The sequence below is a fragment of the Epinephelus fuscoguttatus genome, linkage group LG13 (assembly GCF_011397635.1).
Source record: "Epinephelus fuscoguttatus linkage group LG13, E.fuscoguttatus.final_Chr_v1".
Taxonomy (NCBI): domain Eukaryota; kingdom Metazoa; phylum Chordata; class Actinopteri; order Perciformes; family Serranidae; genus Epinephelus; species Epinephelus fuscoguttatus.
The window spans coordinates 26848979-26867797 of record NC_064764.1 but is presented as its reverse complement, the minus strand read 5'-3'; the positions used below and the strand labels follow the sequence as shown (position 1 = coordinate 26867797).

Sequence of the window (18819 nt, the reverse complement as noted above, 5' to 3'; positions counted from 1 at the left end):
ACCTGTTTTTCATGTTTGATCCGATGTTTCAGATCTGCAGACGCCCACAGCAGCCTCTTGATTTCATCTGAGCTGAAGTCTTTCAGAGTGAGACAGCTGCGACCCTTTAAACTCACTGAACCGAGGCACGAAGCTCCAATGCTGAGAAAGTCACAAAGTAGGGCATAACGCATGTTATAACTTGTACCAACAATACATGCATCGCTGACAAATCTTTACCATCGGTATGCTACTGCGGTCAAGCCAGCCGTGGTTCGCTTTTGCTTGGTCAAATCAGCTGGTAGTGACTGTGGGTCAGACTGCAGAGGACAAGTCGAAGGATATTTTGCCGAACTTTGACATAGAATAAAAAACCTATTTTTCATAAGTAGTCCATGATTCATATACCGCTGAACTAAGTACTTCCTAGACTACGTGCATGCATAATATGAAGTACTTTTACTGTGTACTTTTTGAGTAATCCTTTGTCAAAGTCCTTAACAGATGACAAGATCAAGGATATTTTGCCGAACTTTGACGTAGAATAAAACACTTATTTTCCATAAGTAGTCAAAGATTCATATACCGCTGAACTAAGTACTTCCTAGACTACGTGCATGCATAATATGAAGTACTTTTACTCTGTACTTTTCGAGTAATCCTTTGTCAAAATCCTTAACAGATCACAAGATTAAGGATATTTCACCCAACTTTGATGCGGAATAAAAAACTTATTTTCCATAAGTAGTCCAAGATTCATATACCGCTGAACTTAGTACTTCCTAGACTACGTGCATGAATAATATGAAGTACTTTTACTGTGTACTTTTTCAGTAATCTTGTGTCAAAATCCTTAACAGAGGACAAGATCAAGGATATTTCACCCAACTTTGATGCGGAATAAAAAAAAGTTGGGTGAAATATCGTTAATCTTGTGATCTGTTAGGGATTTTGACGAAGGATTACTGGAAAACTACAAAGTAAAAGTACTTGATATTATGCATGCACGTAGTCTAGGAAGTACTAAGTTCAGCGGTATATGAATCATGGACTACTTATGGAAAATAAGTTTTTATTCCACATCAAAGTTGGGTGAAATATCCTTAATCTTGTGATCTGTTAAGGATTTTGACGAAGGATTACTGGAAAACTACAAAGTAAAAGTACTTGATATTATGCATGCACAGGTAGTCTAGGAAGTACTAAGTTCAGTGGTATATGAATCATAGACTACTTGTGGAAAATAATTTTTATGCCACATCAAAGTTGGGTGAAATATCCTTAATCTTGATCTGTTGAGGATTTTGACACAGGATTACTCGAAAACTGCACAGTAAAAGTACTTCATATTATGCACATGCAGGTAGTCTAGGAGTGCAAAGTTCAGTGGTATATGAATCATTGACTACTTATGGAAAATAATTTTTATTCCACATCAAAGTTGGGTGAAATATCCTTAATCTTGTGATCTGTTGAGGATTTTGACAAAGGATTACTCGAAAACTGCACAGTAAAAGTACTTCATATTATGCATGCACGTAGTCTAGGAAGTACTTAGTTCAGCGGTATATGAATCATGGACTACTTATGAAAAATAAGTGTTTAATTTACGCCACATCAAAGTTCGGCAAAATATCCTTAATCTTGTGATCTGTTAAGGATTTTGACACAGGTTTACTTGAAAACTACACAGTAAAAGTACTTCATATTATGCATGCACGTAGTCTAGGAAGTACTAGTTCAGCGGTATATGAATCATGGACTACTTATGGAAAATAAGTGTTTAATTCTACGTCAAAGTTCGGCAAAATATCCTTGATCTTGTCCTCTGTTAAGCATTTTGACACAGGTTTACTCAAAAAGTACACAGTAAAAGTACTTCATATTATGCATGCACGTAGTCTAGGAAGTACTTAGTTCAGCGGTATATGAATCATGGACTACTTATGAAAAATAGGTTTTTTATTCTATGTCAAAGTTCGGCAAAAATATCCTTCAACTTGTTCTCTGCAGTCTGACCCACGAAAAACGTGCGGCTGATTTGACCCGATTTGACTAAGCAAAAGCGAACCACGGCTGGCTTGACCGCAGTGGTATGCTGATCTAAATAAAGTTATGTAGAGTTTCTTACCTAAAGCCTCGAGCAGAGCGGACTTGGAGAGTTTGAAAACATTTGAAAACGTTGTTGTTTACAGATAATAGTTTAGTAAACATCGCTGCTCAGGGAAAATACAATGAAAGCGTAATGTTGTGGGAATATTTCATCAGAGTTTGACTCACTGCCCCTTCCAGAAATAGCAGGCAAGCGTGGCTGCCAGTGACGTCACCGCAAAATCCAGAAGCGAGGCGTGGCCTCTCATAAGCTCAGTGCTTTTTGCTTGACAGCTGAAATGAGATGACAAACGCTTTTTGGTTTTCTTATGTTGTAATATGACGACTACTAAAGCAGTTTTTTAGTGTTTTTCAGCCGCAAAACAAAAATGGTTACAGCTAGTTTACCAACAGCGAATAATGAGGTTGCTAGGCAACACATAAAGCAGGAACACCATGTGTCACTGTGTGCAAACCATGTCCAAAGACAAAACTTTACATTTTATCTCTTATCTGTTTCTGGAAAATTCAGTTTCCATAAAAGAGTTAATTATAGGTTGTATTTTTTTCTGATATGGTGATTATAACACATACAGTCAGATAGGTCTTTCCACCAATTAAGAATTTGGAAATGTCTCCAATCACAGCAATGCACATTTGATGAGAAACAGTAGCTTTGGTGAAATACTTTTTAAAACTCTGTTATATTCCTTTCCAGAAATATTCATTTACTTATTCTGAACAAATCTTCATATTTGTAGAGGTTGCCTCGATCATTAAGAACATCTAATACAAAGATTAAACCCTTATTAATCCAGTCTTTCATGTATGTGGACTTGTTTCTAGACAATATATGCTGATTGTTCCAAAAATTATGTTTGTAAGCAATCCCCCAAGCTTCAAGAGCTTGTTTCTGAAAATTAAAAAGGTTAACAGGCAATTTGTTATTCTTATAATCACTACATAACAGAAATCTTAGGCCACCACACTTATGAAATAGTAGGAAAGGAATATAAACCATTGTCAATTTTGTTTTTAGAGAAACATACTTAATTCAATTGATCTTGAAAATCTAATTGATTGCTTGAAAATCTACTGCATTAAATTGTTTTTGCACATTAATTTAAATAGGGGGGAATCAATGGCAGCACATGTCTTTGGATCAACACATTAAAATCTATAGATAACTTTACTTTCACGGTAAGCTAGGTTGAATGAATGAATAAATGAATTAAATTCGAACCAAAAATTAAAAAAACATAAATAACAGTGTCCGAAAAGGACACAGATAGACGTAAAACTTTTATGTCCCTACCTCTTTCTTACATTTCTTCTTTTAATTCATATATTATTTCAACTAATTCCCAAATTTATTTACAACTAATATACAACTATCCCCAGTCTATTTACCACCTAATTAAATAAACAAGTAATAAACCCAGTTTATTTACAGTCCAAGTACCACCCAGTGTTACAAAGTAAATACACTCTCCCCTTACACAACCTTTCCTCATCTATAGATCTGCCAAAAATACATTTTTTTGTATGTTTTTTAAAATTAATTTATATTTGTGTAAGGAGGTTAGCTGGCTCCTGCCCCTCCCTGACGTCTGGTTGATCCATCGGTCAGTAGGTGAGCACTGACACACAGTGCACGTGAGGAGGTGTGAGGGCACAGCAGTGGAGATGACGGGACAGGACGATGTGGACATACCAGGTGAGAGTACTTTCATCACATTACATTAACCAACATATATTGTGCCTATCTGTATAAGTAATATACTTACCAGTTCATTCTGCTAACATTTCCACACTCTGTATGTGAGGTTGACCTGATGCTATTTCTGTCAGGCTGCTACTTAAATGGCTTGAGATGTGACAGCAGGTTGGGATTTACCCGGTGTTAAGTTAGAGGAGTAAGTTAGTGTTGCCTTTAAGTACTGCACAGTGTTCATCATTTCTATTAAAGTCTGTTTTAAAAGATGAATCCACATTTGTCTTCAGAAACAGGAGCCATCTTCACATTTGGAAAGAGCAGTTTTGCTGATAATGTGCCTAGTAAGTTCTGGTTGAAGAATGACCTGCCTGTGCACCTGTCCTGTGGGGAGAACACGCTGCTGTCATCACAGGTGCAGATAATAATGCAGATTTTAATGATGAATAATTAATGTCTTCAGTGAGAGATATTTGTTTAACTGAATGAATATTATGTCTGCAGAAAATGGCAGGCTGCTCATGTTTGGTGGGAATATGTGGGGCCAACTGGGGCTTGGATTGAAGCCTGCTGCCAGCAAACCTGTCTCTGTGAAAGGTTAGGTACTTCACACTAAAACTTCAAATAATTATCATTTTCATCATTGATTAATATGCTAATTATTTTCTTAATTAATCCTTAAAACATTTGGGTTGTAAAGTTTCAGAAACCAGTGAAAAGCCCTGAATTACATCTTCAAATCACTTGTTTTGTCCGGCTGTGGAAAGTAACTAAGAACATTTACACAAGTAATTTTGTATTTTACTTGAGTATTTCCATTTTCTGAGACTTTATTCTTTAACTCCACCACATTACAGAGACAAATATTGTAATTTTTGCTCAACTACATTTGTGTAATAAGTTTAGTTAATTTACAGATTCAGATTATTGATATAAAATATAATTTACAAATAAATTATAGGTTAGTAAGTTAAAGCAAGTTCAAGAAATACAAAGAACAAAATAACTAACTAAATGAATACACAGATAAATAAATAAAATACAATAAAATGATAAGATAAAATAAAATAAAATGAAATGAAATAAAATAAAATACCATTACTAAGGCAGATAAGCAAAGTTGGCAACTACTTGCCCTTTGTAAAACATTAACAAATACATACAGATAATGAATCTATCAACACAACTGCCAATTCTTGAAACTTAAGCCTTGCACACCTTACATGTTACCTTATTACTCGTGCGACTTTCCAGTGTCAAATACTGCCAATATTGCTGTAATTTTGAAAACAGCTAATGATAAACTATTAACCAGAGATCACTTTTTTTTAGGTGCTATAAAAAAGCGGTCTACAGTGGCTGCACAACGCAAGTTGCTGTGTAGGCTGCTGTTTTAAAGCAGCAAAGAAAAACTGATTTCTGGGAAAACTGCTGTTTTATTCAGGTGTGAAACTACTGTCAGGTTTATTAATAACTTATGAGGTATTGGACCAGTGCTTAGGTTAGCACACTGTCCGAGACCCAATCCAGTGTTTTAGGCAGTATCCAAGGCATTTCTCAAACTGTATCAGTACTGGAACAACTAGTTCTCAGCTAGATATTGACAGATGAGTCTTTTATTTTTGGTATTTTGTTATTATTTTAGTTGCTATAAAGGTGTATTTTTCTTGCAGCCTTAAAGTCTGAGAAGGTGAAGCTTGTAGCCTGTGGGAAAGATCACACAATCGTCTGCACATGTAAGATGATAAGCAAATAATATCAGAATATGACAGATGTTTCCTTAAAACACACAAAAGTAGTCTCCAGAATTGGCCGTATTTAATTCAGGTGTTTTGTATTTTCAGGGCAGGGTAGTGTGTATGTTGCAGGCAGTAACCAGGAGGGCAGCTCGGTTTGGGCCACTGCAACAACACTACATCCTTCCACCTGCTGCAACCTTTCTGTGACCACACACCAATCAAAATGCTCTCTGCAGGATGCAACACCACAGCTGCTTTAACAGGTTCAAACTGTGTCAAATAATAATGTGACAAGTGTCCCCTTAACAGTAGTGTGAGATGTTTGCTAACCTCTGTGTGTGTTTGTAGAGGACGGGAGGCTGTTCATGTGGGGAGACAACGCTGTGGGCCAGATCGGCTTAGGGGACGAAGGGTATGCAGCAGAACCCAGAGAGGTGGATGTTGGGGAAGCAGTGATGTGGGTCTCCTGTGGGTACCACCACTCAGCGTTTGTCACAGGTACAACACAGTCCAACCAAACACAGCACAAGAGACGGTTCAGTTAACCGACCTTCTGATACCAGTGTTGTGTCTGCTTTCTTTTAGTGGATGGAGATCTCTACATGTTTGGTGAGAGTGCGAATGGAAGGCTTGGTCTCCAGGTGGAGCAGCTGGCCAATCACAGAGTCCCCCAGCGGGTGCAAGGGATTCTGGGTCGTGTCACCCAGGTGTGCTGTGGAGGGGAGCACACTGTGGCACTCACAGGTAGGTTAAAACAGTACCATGTCGTCACTGGAAAATACTAAGACCTTTCTACTTGTTTTACAAACTTGCCTGTTTATATTTTACATATAGAATTACAAATATTTCATCAGTGGTTATAAAGGTAACAGATATGGGTTGGAGGGGGCCTGCCACACCTGCTCTCTTCCAACACATTCATTCTCATGTTAAAATAACTCAACACTGACTTGTGGTTTCACATGTGACACGAACCCCTCGCTCACCTAACTTCCTGCTTTGCTACTGTTATAATTGTTACTCCATGAGAAGCCACCACCTAATAATTAATGGAAACAGCCATTTCATAGCCTGACAATCAGGTTCTCAACCTAATAGTAGGTGTGGCAGGCTCCTTCAAAATCATATTTAAGATCCTTACAACCACTGATAAAGGCCATTTAATGGTCTGATGCCTTCCTATAGAAAATTCAAAAAAGTAGTTCACTTATATTAAAGCAGGCTGGAATTTTCTTACTGCAATGTTATTTTGAAAAATCTGTTTTAACAAAATAATAAAAAGAAATGACTTGGTGAGATGAAAAGTTTTTTTAATGTTTATGCTATTGAAACTGTAAGGTAGCTCAATCAATTAAATAAATGTATTGGAGTAAAAAGTAGACTATTTATTTTACTAGTGTAAAAGAAAATACTTAGTAAATGTACTTAAATCTGCTGCTTATCACTGTGGTCTGCTTCGTTGTGTCTGTTTTGCTGTGCCAGAGGAGAACGTGTACACATTTGGCAGAGGTCAGTACGGACAGCTGGGCCACGGGACATTTCTGTTTGAAGTTGATTTGCCAAAACCACTGGAGCACTTTTGTAACAGCAGCATCAAACATATTGCCTGTGGAGAGAACCACACCGCTGTGATCACAAGTAAGCACTCTCTGACACTTAAAAATAGTGCTGCCTGTGAAGCTCTGTGTGTGTTTTTGATCATCTAAATTAAATTTCTATCCGATTAAACACAACTTTCAAACTCGATCTAATACATTTATTGTCCTCCTCCAAAGACAGTGGGCTCCTCTACACATTTGGTGATGATGGTCATGGGAAACTGGGGCTGGGGGAGGAGAACTTCATCAACAAGTTCAGCCCGACACTCTGCACACGTTTCCTCAAGTACAGCGTTCACTTAGTAAGTGAGTGTGATGAAAGAGCTCAGGGTGATGCAGCATGTCGTCCATCAAGTGCAGTTCACCTCTTCAGTAGTGCATCCTGTGTGTCTGAAAGTACAAAGATAAACTTCACTGATTCCATGTGTGTTTTCTTACATTTAGGTATCCTGCGGTGGAAACCACATGCTGGTCCTGGCTGCACCCAGACCACCAGAGAGCCATGGGGTGATGCCAGAGAGGGGTGTCACAATCACAGAGGACTTTTTGGAGCCAAGCTACAAGGAAATTCTCCTGCTGGACACTTTGATTGATCCGAATCCAATAGTGCCACTCTCTGCCCTCTCTGCTCGAGCCCGGCACAGAGAAAAAGTGAGAACCTCCACCTTGGTGCTTATTGTACTGACTAAGCCAGTTTTTTTCAATACCTCTAAAACTAAATAGTCCTTAATTTCAACCATTAACAGCTGTGTAAATATGTGTTACACACCTATAAACTGAAAGTGGGATTGTTTCAGTCATGGATTGTCAGGAGGCTGCAGCACTAGCTACAAAGCTCATCACCTCACAATGGGCAGTTTTAGCAAAGGCTTATATGTGCTAGGACTTTAACTAACAATTATATGTTGATTATTTTCTTGAATAATTGTTAGTTTGGTCCACAATGACACAAAAAGAAAATAGTGAAAAGGCCTTTCGAGGTGAGGTGACATCTTCAGATGTCTTGTTTTAATCAACCAACAGTCCAAACCCCTAATTATTAATCAGCTATCAAAATAGCTACCAATTATTTTTCTTTTCATCACTTAATTAATTAATTAATTAATTAATTAATTGTTGCAGCCCTAAAATATACTTTCAAGATACACTATGCAGGATTTTCCTGAAGACTCTTACAGAGGTAATCCCTCTCAGTCATCTCTGTGACCCACCTCCAGTATGTGGTTGTGTATTTATCTGAGAGACTCTGCTCTCTGCCTGGATGTTCTTATGTTGTTCCTATTTTCTGTGGGTGTGCTCCTCCACAGTGCTGGGATGAGGTCAGGGCTTTATAAAAATGGATCAACCAGGTGACCGTAAGCAATAGGCATCCAAGAGATTTTTTTTTGCATGCCTCCATGGTGAACAAAAAAACCCAAAACGGAGAAATGTTGAATCAGAACTAACCCTTGAAACATCAAAGTCATACAATAACACAAATAAACTAACTGATGAAGGCAGTGGTAGACCAGTAACTTCTGTGTTTAGCAAGGTAAAATTACTGTTTTTGTTAATGTGGTTTGGCTTTGAAGAGATTGTAAATGACTTTCACTTTCCACTCAGTTCACTGTCAGAAAGGGCTGTCTGTTTGTGAAGTACTGAGCGTACAACAAAATGAGACTTGGATTATACTGCATGAGTTGTGTGAGAATTTGTAAATGAATGCTATGATACATTGTTAAACGTGGTTGCTTATCACTTCAATTCATCAAGAATTTTATAGGTTCTTGGATTCTTTGTTCACCACAGGCAGGAGAAAGTTCTCTTCAATAATTCAATGTGATTTGAATTTTTAATTTTTAATCCATGCCTTCATTTTATGCTGCTTATGTGGGTCCAGATCGCAGTAATTTATTTCAGTCAGGAACACTGCAGTCAAAGGCAACTTTTTTTTTTCATTTGCAGTATTATCTTTGGTGGTATGGCTCTGTTCTGGGGCCCCTTTGCCTTTCCTCAGGCCTACGCAGAAAGCCTCTTCCACATGCCTACGGGAGAGCAAACCTCCCTGCCCTTCCATGGGCCTACATGGAAAGCCTAAGGCAGAGAGAGCAGCAGCAAAGCCCCCCAGGAACAGAACATAGCAGCATTAGTGACAAACAGAAATGACATCGATAAGTCAGACACAGCATGAAAAGGAGGAGCTGGGGTGGAGGCGGGTTGCAAAGTGACTTGCAGAGGAAGCAGCAACACATGCTCAATTATATTATTGGGAATTACTGTTATATACTGGTGGGAATTTCTGAAAAAATAGTCCATAAAGACCATATTGTCCCAACATACTTTAACCAAACAGGTATTAATTTGGATTCTATGTGGTATTTAAAGGTCTTACAAAGTCAATCTAACCTGATAAACCCTGCAGAGTTTGTTCTCAGCTTTAGGTAATTGTAATCACAGTTAAACTCCAGTAGGGAGCAGTGTTACACCAAGTTGTAGTTCTGCTGCAGTGCCACCAGCTGACTGGTTGGGGAGCTCCATCGATGTGATTCAAACCTCTCACTCAGTGCTGTTTTTGCTGTTTTTCCTCTTCTGTCTTTCAGGGAAGCTCTGTGGAGCTGTTTGGGGAGATGTTTCAGAACCTCCCACGTCTGAATTCTGGCTTCCTCAATGCCTCCTGGCAAACCTCCAGAAACATCCCTACCCCTAAAACTCTTTCAAAGGACCGTACCACCCCTTCATCATCCCCAAAACCACAATCAGAAGTAACACTAAGCCCTCCACTCTCCCCCAGATCTCCGGTGTTATCCTCTAAGCCATCAAGCCCACGTTCTCAGTCATCAAACACCTTTCAGTATAAATCCCCCACCGCTGCTGCTTCCCCTACGTCTAAATCCAAAGAGCTGCCTTCTCCTTTACTCTCACCGAAGTCTATAACTAAACATACCACACCAGTATCTCCCAAAAAGACTGCAAAGAAAAGACTGTACAAAGTGGCAACCGCTAAAAAGGCCTTAAATGAAGACTCTCCTCTTTCACCTAAAGAGCCCTGCAGCCCCACAAGACCCTCCAGTCATACTTCCAGTAAACATCTCAGTGAGGAAGAGCATCCTGCCTCACCACAAACAGGTATTTTCAACCTATAATTTCAGCCACTGCTGAGCTCAGCTTCATCTTGCGAATCCATGAAAGTATAGCCATAGATACTCTTATGTGGAGCCGTTAAATTAACCCAGTCTTTGTCTGTTTTTCAGAGGGAGAAACTGTCCAAGTTGTTTTAGAAGATGTGGAGGAGAAAGAAGTCGACTTTTTGCCAAAAATGGTGAGAGAAGTTTGACTTTAATTGAGTAGAGGAATACAAGATAATGTCCATGGGGTCATTAACACAGAGTCAGTTCAGTTTGTTTTCCTCTTCAGGCTTCTTGGTTGTGGTCTAGATTATGTGCACTCCAGGGCAGGAAGCAGCAATGTTGCAAACTCACTGACTTTTCCAGGAAATGTGCATAGCTCAGCATACATGTGTGTGTCTGTGTGTGTCTGTGGAGACAGTTTCCATTTTGGTATGACACTGGGGTGAAATATGAAATTCAGCCAAGTGTCTTGATCTGTAATTTTTCTCTTTCATTCGCTTGTTCTCCCAAAGAATGTGTGTCATGAATGTGTTTGGATGTGTTTGGGCTCCAGCATCAGATACACAAACACACACTCAGATACACACACGATGCTTTGGAAGAGTTGGCAGGAATCTTGCCACATCTCATCAGTGTTTCCACAGCCAATGATGAAGCAAGCTGTGAAGGAGTCTCCTACGTTGTTGTGTGTCATAGTGCAACATGTGGTGCTCGGTAACCCCTTCCTGTCCTGGTCATAAAGTTATATGGGCTTGAGTCTGTAGTGCTGGAAAAAGTATTCAGAGCCTTTATGTAAGTAAAAGTAGCAATACCACACTGTAAAAGTACTTAATCACAATTAAAGGCATTCAAAATCCTACTTTAGTAAAAGTCCTGCAGTATCATCAGTAAAATGTACATATCCGACAAACATTTTTTTTTCTAAAAACAGTTTAGCAGTGTCACCTCACAGGAAGAGGGTTTGAACCCTGGGTGTGGGAGCCCTTCTGTGTGGAGTTTGCATGTTCTCCCCTTGTCAGCGTGCGTTTTCTCCAGGTACCCCGGCTTCCTCCCACAGTCCAAAAACATGCAGGTTAATTGGTGGCTCTAAATTGTCCATAGGTGTGAATGTGAGTATGAATGGTTGTCTGTCTCTGTGTGTCAGCCCTGTGATAGTCTGGCGACCTGTCCAGGGTGTACCCCGCCTCTCGCTCAGTGTCAGCTGGGATAGGCTCCAGCTCCCCTGTGACCCTCAACAGGATAATCGGTAACAGAAAATGACTGAATAAATGTTTAAAACATGCTCTTGAAAGGAATTTCTGTAGCTTGAAACAAGAATAAATAAGGCAGTTTTCTTTACTAGAATTATGATAAATTTAATTTTAGAAAATACCTGAAACAAGTTTATTGGCATTATAAACAAGTTTGAATATTCTGACAGCACTGTCCCCAAAAAAAAGAAGAAGAAAGAAATAAGACATTAAAGAGGAGCTACACTAGCCTGAGTGTCAGACTGAAGCTCCCAGAACCTTCAGTCTGACATCGCCTCCATTGAAGGCGATTTACAAGGGGGAGGGAATTTGATTTTTCACCTTTTTGATTTTTTTATCTGACGTCATTAGTATCCATGCCTCGGGGGGGCCGAAAACAAGCGAGCATTGCCCATTTAAAATGTCTCCGTTGTCGTGCACGCCCAGCTGCATCGCCGTTAACTCCAGTTTAGCAGCTTCCTTAATTTGGTCCTCCATTAACGCGAGTAGTGGCGAAATACCTCGATAGCATCGTTAATGGCTAATCGCTAGACCCGCCCCCACCCCAGTGTTCATTGGTCCTTCCATCGTTTGGATGAGATAAATCGCAAATTCATTGCAGTATGCCAGACCAGAGATGCAAGCCTACTCAGTTGAGTGGGCGGGGTCTATGGTCTGGAACCAGGCTAGAGATTTTCCAAATTTAAACATGTTATTTATATGGTCTAAGATGGTCCAAAAATATTAGCATACGATATGATACGGTACGTTACGCTACGGTACGATACGACTCAGGAGCTGAACAAGTGTTGCTGTCTTGCAATAATAGACCAGAAGAAATGAAAAGCATACACCATTAAAAAAAACAAACACATACTACATATGACAGCATTGCACATCAGCCACTCATGTATTACACATAACACCAGCACACAACAGAGCACCCTAAGCCATCACATGAACATGAACAACTCTACCAAATCCAAAAACTAGAGAGCTAAACCTCAAATTTGTGCCTTCTAGATGTTCTAGATGACACTGAGAGCACCCAGAGAAATGCTCTGAGTATGTGGCAACATTTTCTGTTTCAAAACTGAGAACACTACAATGGAATAAAGCCCCCATTCATTGTCTATGGAGCGGCTCCAGACTTTATACTTGATGACATCACAAGTTTGAGACTTACTTCTTTGGTCTCTGGCTTTGAGGGAGTAGCTCATGTTCACAAATAGTGGCTGACATTTTCTGGGCCATGAAAATAGCATTTTGGAAATTCTTAATTGAGGTGGTGTTCCACTTTAAGTACTGGAATGACTCAATAAGCAGATTTTGTGCACTGAAAATGCATCATATCATACAAACTTCATTTTTTAAAATAAAAGGTCTGCTGTGTGATTAAATTTCTGTTTTCACCTGACGCCCCACTGACCCCCAATTAACCGCCACCTGTTTATCTCCAGTGCAGATGAGAAAATAAGGATTCCTCTCATCTTCTCTCAGGCGTCACCATGGTTTCCTATACCTCCCACCCACATCTGTATTTAACCTGACAACAGATTGGTTGATGACGGATCAGTCATTCTGTGAAATGTGTGTTCACCAGTCACATGGTGCAAAGAAAACCCATATAGTAATTTTTCTATATGCGTTTCAAATCACACTGGACAAAAATGTACTAAAAAACTATTTGTTTCTGATAGGCAAAATATACTTTAAACTGGCAATATATTTTCTTCCTATGTATTGTTTTCAACATAATAATATTTATAGTTAAAGATTAACATCTACACCTACAAAAGCTACTGAAATGTCTCTAAACAAACTGTTCTGTTTTGAGTGTTATGGCAGTGTGTTACTTACCGAACAAGACACTGCTTCCTTTAACTAGAGCTGACATGTTTTTGGCAGTAAAACACAAAACATCAAATGCCGCAACTTCACATGCTGTCACGTTGATTGCAAGTCTGTTGCTGGTACAACTTCACTTTTTTTTAATAACACGTTATTATCAGGCATACGACCTTTCCTGCCAGTTTTATTTTTACATCTGACTAAATCCCTGTTTTCTCTGTGATTTATTACAGGCAAAGAAAAAAGGCAGAACTCTGAGGAGAACTACTAAAGAGGCAGAGCTGTTGCAGTTCAATGAGAGGGCAGAACATAATTCCTTCAAGGCCTCACCCACAGAGCTCCTGAAAGGCTCTTTAAAGAAAGAAGTGACTGCACTCAAGGGCTCACAGAGTCTGAAAAGCACACCCAAAAAAGTCACATCCAAAGGCAAAGAGAACATCACCAAGCAGCCCAATAAAATCAAGACTCATGAAGACGGGCAAGTTCAAAATAAACCACCAAAACTATCAGCATCGAGCACCAAAACTCTACAGTCTGTGCAGAAGACACTGACTGAAGCACAGCAGAGGCTGACTGAAGTGAAGAGAAACGAGAAGAGAAATAGAAATGTGAGAGAAAATAGTATAAATCAAAAGGATATGAAAGCCAGCACTTTCAAGAAAAACTTGACACCAAAAAAGGAGGGAAATAAATCACCCGCTTTAGAGAGGACATCTCCTGTTATTACGGTCACTACAGGAAGTGAAGCAACCTGCATATCTGTCCAAAGTGGAAATTTTTCATCCGTAGAAAAAGATGCAGAAACCCAGAGTGAAACCAATGATGTCAAACCTGTTGAAGAGGAGACACAGCAAGTCAAATCAACTCCAACAAAACATTCACATAAGGTTAAATCTTCACCGGGGAAAGGTCAAAGAAAAGCATTGAATCTAAAATCACCACCAGTGAAAAAAGAAACACCTGTCTCCACACCTGTTCAAGAAATTGCTAAGAAATCACCAAGTGTGAAATCCACACCTGTGAAAGTTAAAGAGGTCAAATCCACACCAGTCAAAAACCAAAGTAAAAGGGCAGAAAGTACTCCAGCTAAAAGTAAAGGCAAAGGGAAAGTTGTGGAAAATGAGGTGAAAGCAGCTCCAAAAAACAAAAGTAGAGCTGCAGATAAGGAGAAGATACCTGAAGGTGACGGCACTAAAGCAAAGGATAAAAAGAAGGCAAAAACAAAACCTGCCGGAGAGGAAGGAGATCATATCAGAGTTAAAGAAGAAGCTCAGGATAACACGAGCGCCAAGCCAAACAGTGAGCAGACTGAAGCTTCCAGCCCACTGTTATCACAGCAGGATACACCTATTGAAGCGCTCTACAACCCCATTTCCTCACAAAGCACTCAGAGAACAGAGACGGTTTCAGTCGCTGGTGCCAAATCCCCACAAGGCCCGGCACCTGTTGATAAGGATCTGCTTGTTCCTGGAACACCCAGAGAGGATCCTCCGAGTCTGACTGAAGAAAAGCCAAGGCTGGGGGAAATCCTTGGCACGGCAGCTGCTCTTCTTCCTGTTGCTGGGATAGCAGGTGCTGCTATGGGGGTCCTCGGTGAGGCAGTGACAAGCGTAGGTAGTTTCCAGTCTGACAGTGACACCATTTCTTCTACACCATTTAAAGCACCTGGTCGAGGAAGGCAATTCACAAAGCAGAGTGCGGTTATGCAACCTTCCTTTTCCTCGACGTTGTCACAGGAGACGTCAAATCCACCAGAAGACAGCACCAAGACAGATGTTCAGGTCAAGAAGGATGTCACTGAAGACGAGGAAAGTGACGACACCACTCAGTCACAACTGGCGGAGGTGAAAAGTGAAGAGGCGAAGAACAATGGCACAGACGTGGAAACTTCCCAGCAAGAACATGAAGAAGATGAGAAACCCAACAGGGATCATGAGGGAGAAGAAACAGATACTGAAGATGAGGAAAAGAAGGAAGATGAAGAAGGGGAGAGTGGAAGTGATGTAGAGGACAAAGAAGAAGAGGAAGAGGGAGGTGAAAGCAGCGAGGAGGAAATGAGTGTTTCTGGAGAGGGTGAGGAAGAGCAAGATAATGAAACTACAGAGGAAGATGGTGAGGAGGAAACTGGCTCAAGCAGTGAGGAAGAGGATGAAGGAAGCGAGAAGAGCGATGTCATAGATGCTGAAGAGGAGGAGGAAGCAAGTATAGAGGAAGAGGGTAGAGGAGGGAGTGAGTCTGAGGTAAGTGAGGCAGAGGAGGAGGGAAGTGAAGAGGCCAGTGAAGGAGAGAATAAAGAGGAAGAGGAAGAAAGTGAGGTGAGTGAGGATGAAGAAGATGAAAGTGGGGAAGAGTCTGGGAGCAGCAAGATCAAAGAGTCAGAGGAGGAGGAGGATGGAGAGGGAAATGACTCTGATGAAGACGACAATGAAGAAGAAGAAGAAAATGAGGTTGACGCAGAGGAAGAGGGTGAAACTGAAGAACAAAAAGATTCCTCCGAAAGTGAGGATGAGGAAAAACACTCGGAGGAAGATGAAGAGGAGGAAGAGGACAAACAGGATGAAGAGAGTGTTGAAAATGAGAAGGAGGAAGATGACAGTGAGGCCGAAGAAGACGAGGGTGAACAGGATGAAAAGAGCGACAAAGAAAATGAGGAGGAGGAGGAGGAGGAGGAGGGGGATGAGGAGGAAGGGGGTGAGGAGGAAGCGTCCTCAGGTGAGGGGAAAGCCGAAGAGCGAGACTGCGGAGGAGGAAGAGGAGGATGAGGAGGCAGAAAAAGAAGAAGATGAGAGAGAGGTTACAGAGGAGGAAGAAGAGGATGAGGGGGACGAAGATGAGGATAAGAGGGAGGTTACAGAGGATGAAGAAGAGGATGAGGAGGAAGAAGAAGAGGATAAGAAAGAGGCTACAGAGGATGAAGAAGAGGATGAGGAGGTAGAAGAAGAGGACAAAAAGGAAGCTACAGAGGATGAAGATGAGGATGAGGAAGAAGAGGATAAGAAGGAGGATACAGAGGAGGAGGAAGAAGAAGAGGGTGAGGAAGAGGAGAATAAAGAAGAGGTAACAGAGGAGGAAGAAGAGGTAGCAGGGGAAGAAGAAGAGAGTAAGGAGGTTACAGAGGAGGAGGAGGAAGAAGAAGAGGGTGAGGAAGCAGAGGAGGAAGAAGAGAGTAAGCAGGTTACAGAGGAAGAGGAAGAAGAAGAGGGTGAGGAAGCAGAGGAGGAAGAAGAGAGTAAGCAGGTTACAGAGGAAGAGGAAGAAGAAGAGGGGGAGGAAGAGGAAGAAGAGAGTAAAGAGGTTACAGAAGAGGAAGAGGAGAATACTGAGGGGGTAACAGAGGAAGAAGAAGAAGAGGGAGAGGAAGAGAAAGCAGGGGAGGAAGGAGAAGAGGAAGAGAGTGAAGGTGAAGAGGAGGAAAAAAAGAAAAAAAAGAAAATGAAAGCTAATAAAGAGGTGACAGTAGAGAGTGATGAGGAGGAGGAGGAAGGTGAAGAAGAGGAGGAGGAAGAAGGAGATGAGGAAGAGGAGAATGAAACAAAGACAAAACCAAAAACAGATACAAGACTCTATAATCAAAGAGAAAAAACAAAACAGGGCCAAATTGAAGGAAAGAAAGGTGGTGCTTCTGAGGAAAATGAAGATGAGGGTGAGGAGGGTGACGAAGAGGAGGGAGAAGAAGAGGAGGAGGAGGAGGAGGAGGAGGAGGAGGAAAAAGGACAGACATCAAATGTTAAACAGAAGGAGAAGGAAAAAGAAGGAAAGGAAAAAGTGGAAGAGGAGGAAGGAGATGAGGAGGAGGAGGAAGATGAGGAGGAGGAAGAAGAGGAGGAAAAGGTCAAATCCTCAAAAACAAAAACCATACAGAAGTTGCCTGCCGACAGAAAAGACAAGCAACAGAAAGAAATGCCCAAACCAGCGCCGAGGATGAAGCAGAGCACTGCAGAGAAGAAACCAGACGATCCTCAGCAGTTCTGGGACGATGTTCTGCCTCAGTACCTCGACCTGCAGTGATGTCATCGAATAGGATACACACTCAGCACCTCAGGAGTTAATGCAGCACAGTGGAGTCAGTCTCAACCCAAGTGTCAGCTGTCAGTGTGTGCGACATTTTGTTACTGTCAACAAAATCCCATTAAAGACCCAAACCAACAATGCATTAGTCTCTCAAGACTTTACCACTTCCTGTCTTTGTCTGTGGTGCTCAGCCCCGAGCTCATTCATTCCTACTGAAGACATTCATTTTTAAATATGGATCACAAATTGATAGTTTTATTTTATAAACTTGACTCAGACTATACAGAAAACCATGAGTTTGTCGGGGACTGTTTTCAGTCGTGGACTTATGAACATCTAAGGTGCTATCACACCTGTAGTTTGGTTCATGTGGTCCACACCAGATGGAAATTCATCTCAACTCAACTTAAATGTATTTATAAAGCACATTTAAAAACAACTCATGTTGACCAGTGTCCCTCCCACTGTCTCTGAAGATGCTCCAGCCAACCTCATCAGGCAGTTGGCTGAGGTGGGAGAGTCGTTGCCTCGATTGAGCTCACCTGCTCACCACATTAGCATTAATAGGTTATGGGATATACATGGCCTTTATCAGGGTCAAATAAAAGACTGCGGACAGGTTTCATGATCAGCATATTGGTGTAGCTGTTGCTAAAATCACATATCTGCTATCATAAAATCCTGTGGCTGATTTGTTTTCTTTCACATCACAAACAAACCGCACTAGAGTCTGCTTGGAAGCGCACCGAGACCCACCTTTTCAAGCAGTCTCGGTTCGGTTGTTTGGTCAGCGCCAGGGTTAGATTGACAGCATTCACACCAGCCCAAGTGAACCGGAACAACCATGTAAACCACCACCACTCAGTTGAGGTGGTTCAGGCATCTGATCAGGATGCCTCCTGGGCGCCTCCCGTTGGAGGTGTTCCGGGCATGTCCAACTGGTAGGAGGCCCCGGGGGAGACCCAGAACACGCTGGAGGGATTACATATCTCGTCCCCCAAAAGGAGATGGAAAGTGTTGCTGTGGAGAGGGACGTCTGGGGTGCTTTGCTTCAGATAAGCAGTTGAAAATGGATGGATGGACTCTTCTCACTGTGCGCTCTATCGTTCACTATGCTCTCTACATCTGTAGACACTGTTGCTTTTTGATGTAAAAGTCTTATCACTAAATTGTTCATTTTGGTCTCATAAATGTTTCAATATTTGAATTATTGAGGGAGCGCCTTGTTCTGCCCACATACTGGCACATTTTTGTCTTTGGTTACAATGATTATAAGCCTCATAATGAACTGCAGCAGTCAAATGTTCATACCTCATTATTGTGTCTCTGTGTCTGTTCGCTCCCTTTATGCTGGCAAAATCCCTGCTGAAATTACATACTGTACAAGTGCACTGTGTTGGGTAGAAATCAATGCTTTTAAACGCTAAAACCTTAAAAAAATCAAACGTATCCTCAGAGAAAACAGCTGCTAAGTGTGAGTCGTGTAAACAATAGTTAAAC

At 41.0% G+C, this 18819-nt stretch overlaps 2 protein-coding genes and 2 pseudogenes across 2 annotated transcripts in view; 3 read left to right on the top strand and 1 right to left on the bottom strand.

The window, feature by feature from the left end:
• The window catches only part of otc (ornithine transcarbamylase), a 52833-nt gene that overhangs the window by 5154 nt on the left and 28860 nt on the right, over positions 1 to 18819 (bottom strand). The window contains 1 exon segment of the mRNA XM_049594558.1: positions 3 to 141. Within this exon segment, the coding sequence (XP_049450515.1) occupies positions 3 to 141 (139 nt within the window).
• On the top strand, positions 48 to 14808 carry LOC125900254 (X-linked retinitis pigmentosa GTPase regulator-like; annotated as a pseudogene).
• Positions 48 to 18819, top strand: part of LOC125900253 (X-linked retinitis pigmentosa GTPase regulator-like) — a 62668-nt pseudogene continuing 43896 nt past the window's right edge.
• On the top strand, positions 14372 to 17547 carry LOC125899859 (uncharacterized). The gene is made up of 2 exons (XM_049594483.1): positions 14372 to 16020; positions 16061 to 17547. Exons 1-2 carry the CDS (start codon positions 14889 to 14891, stop codon positions 17314 to 17316), a joined length of 2388 nt encoding a protein of 795 aa, XP_049450440.1. The 5' UTR covers positions 14372 to 14888; the 3' UTR covers positions 17317 to 17547.